The sequence below is a fragment of the Phoxinus phoxinus genome (genome assembly GCF_949152265.1).
Source record: "Phoxinus phoxinus genome assembly, chromosome: 4".
NCBI classification, from domain to species: Eukaryota; Metazoa; Chordata; class Actinopteri; order Cypriniformes; family Leuciscidae; genus Phoxinus; species Phoxinus phoxinus.
Window position 1 is genome coordinate 9,865,999 of NC_136879.1, and position 2,500 is coordinate 9,868,498.

The window sequence follows — 2,500 nt, forward strand, 5'->3', positions numbered from 1 at the left end:
CATATCATTTCCATATGATTATTCATCCACGTGATAACATGTTTAACGGTACAAGACATTAGGAAAATATGAAATACGGATGTGCCGTCACATTACATGAATAAAAATAATTTAGTAGCCTATCCTTGCCTTGTTTTTGAATAAATAAATCAAATAGTGTTAAATACATTTCAGAGAAAGTTTTTCTCAATCTTTTCCTCTGGCCAAATAGTATTTTTAATTGATTTATATTTTTAATGGAAACAGATAGACCTTGTTGTGCATTATGTTTGCACAATCTGCTATTATCATGATAAGCAATTATCTCTGTAGTTAAAACATTAAAACACAGCATGCCAAAGGAAAAGTGTTCAAAAGCATTGCATCCACAACAAATATTTATAGGCTATTTATTGAATATATATATATATATATATTTTTTTCAGTAAATGTCATGTAGTTTAAGTGTTTAACTCTATTAATTAGAAAATTAGAATGGCATATAATTTAAATGTTTATATCAGAAATAAAACATAGTTTAAATCATTATTTTATTTAAACTGTTACTGTGAACATGCACTGTAGCCTATTTATGATTAGGACTCATAATGAAGATTTACAGTTTTACTTCATCTGCCGTTAGATATATGCGTCAATTTCACTAAACGGCCCAACGCGCTCGCTGGCGCGGACATTTAAGGTGTGGATATCATAGACAGTATATAAACTGTGGATATTTGCTTCAAGTGATAGGCTTGGTGAGTGAAATTATTTTTGCATTATATTTCTGTAAATGTATAATTTTATTTCGATTTTCTGTCTAAAAGTGACCAAAAAGACATTTACAGTTTTTTTCAATTGCTTACACACTAAAATTAGAACTTTCCCACAATTAGCAAAACTTTACACTCAAGGAGCAAAACACCGGCCTAGATTTGCACAACTGTAAGCACATTGTCAGCTTCACACTTTTTGCAAAACATTACACAGTGATTTGCAAAACACTAAACACACTTGTATGCATTTGACACAGAAATTTATCATGATGTCATTTCCTTGCAATTTCAAAGCAAAGGCTTTCAAATGAGCACACCCATGAACCAATTGGTTAAACACAGGCACCAGGTGTGCACACACACTGGTGCTTAATTGTAGACACACCAATCAGGTTAAAGCACTATAAAAAGGCAACAGGTAAGTTCACCTGTCTTCAACAAAAATGGATGGTGTCAGAGGAAGAGGGAGAGTGCGGATGAGAGGGGGAATCCAGAGAGTACCAGGTGGAGGAAGAGGCCAAGGAAGAGGGAGAGGGAGAGGGAGAGGGAGAGGGAGAGGGAGAGGAAGAGGAAGAGGGAGAGGGAGAGGAAGACCTGGAGGAGGGGTAGGACATGCACAAAGAAGAAGACAACCAAATCTGTGTAATGAAATTCGTGCTACAATTGTGGACCATGTAATAAACCACGGACTAACACTGAGGGAGGCTGGATTGAGAGTACAGCCTAACCTAAGCAGGTACACAGTGGCATCAATAGTTCGGACATTTCGTCAAGAGCACAGGTGAGAAACTTCTCTTCAGTCAACAGAAAATCCATTGCTTACTGCATGTACTATATCAACAGTACTGTATATGTACTCTATATTTTGGTACTGTATATATTCCTGTGTGTATCATTTTACAGTAAGCTGTGTATTTTGTTTGGCCAACATAGGATTGAACGTCGTGAACACCAAGGAGGAAGGGGCCCCATATTCACACAGGAGCAAGAGAGAGAGATCATAAACCTCGTTTTGGCCAATAATGCAATCAGACTTCGAGAAATTCAAGCCCATATTGTCAATGATCACCTAATTTTCAATAATGTCCAACAGGTCTCTCTGTCAACAATAGCCCGTATCCTTAAAAAACACCAAGTTGTGATGAAACAACTGTATAAAGTGCCATTTGAAAGAAATTCAGACAGGGTGAAAGTCCTGCGGCGTGAATATGTGGTGGTACGTTTTGTTCACTGACTGTAGTATTGTGTACTGCACACATAACCTTTTTACTGTACATGTAATTTTACTGTATAGCAGACCTACAGTATACTGATCTACACAATGTGATCTTTTGCTGTATTTCAGAGAGTTTTGCAAATGGATGCGGAGGAAGTCCCACATGAGTTTATTTACATTGATGAGGCTGGATTTAACCTGACAACAGTACGAAGAAGGGGAAGAAACATCATCGGCCACAGGGCTATTGTCAATGTACCAGGGCAGCGTGGGGGTAACATTACCCTTTGTGCTGCCATTACACAGAATGGGGTCCTCCACCGCCATGCCAACTTGGGTCCTTACAACACTGAACTCATTCTTACATTTTTAGACAGATTACACAATATCATCACAGCAGCAAACCAAAGGGACCAGATGCAATACATTGTCATCTGGGACAATGTAGCTTTCCATCGTTCTGCTCTGGTTCAAAACTGGTTTCAACAACACCCACAATTCACAGTTCAATACCTACCACCATACTCCC

At 38.0% G+C, this 2,500-nt stretch overlaps 1 protein-coding gene across 1 annotated transcript in view; it reads left to right on the plus strand.

The window, feature by feature from the left end:
• Nucleotides 1-832: 832 nt before the first annotated feature.
• LOC306997884 (uncharacterized protein) overlaps nt 833-2,500 on the plus strand; it is a 2,409-nt gene continuing 741 nt past the window's right edge. Inside the window, exons 1-3 of the mRNA XM_079611454.1 lie at nt 833-1,536; nt 1,689-1,971; nt 2,101-2,500. The exon at nt 2,101-2,500 is cut by the window's right edge and continues 741 nt beyond it. Coding sequence (XP_079467580.1) covers nt 1,199-1,536; nt 1,689-1,971; nt 2,101-2,500 — 1,021 coding nt within the window. The 5' untranslated portion in view covers nt 833-1,198. The remainder of the gene's footprint in view (nt 1,537-1,688; nt 1,972-2,100) is intronic.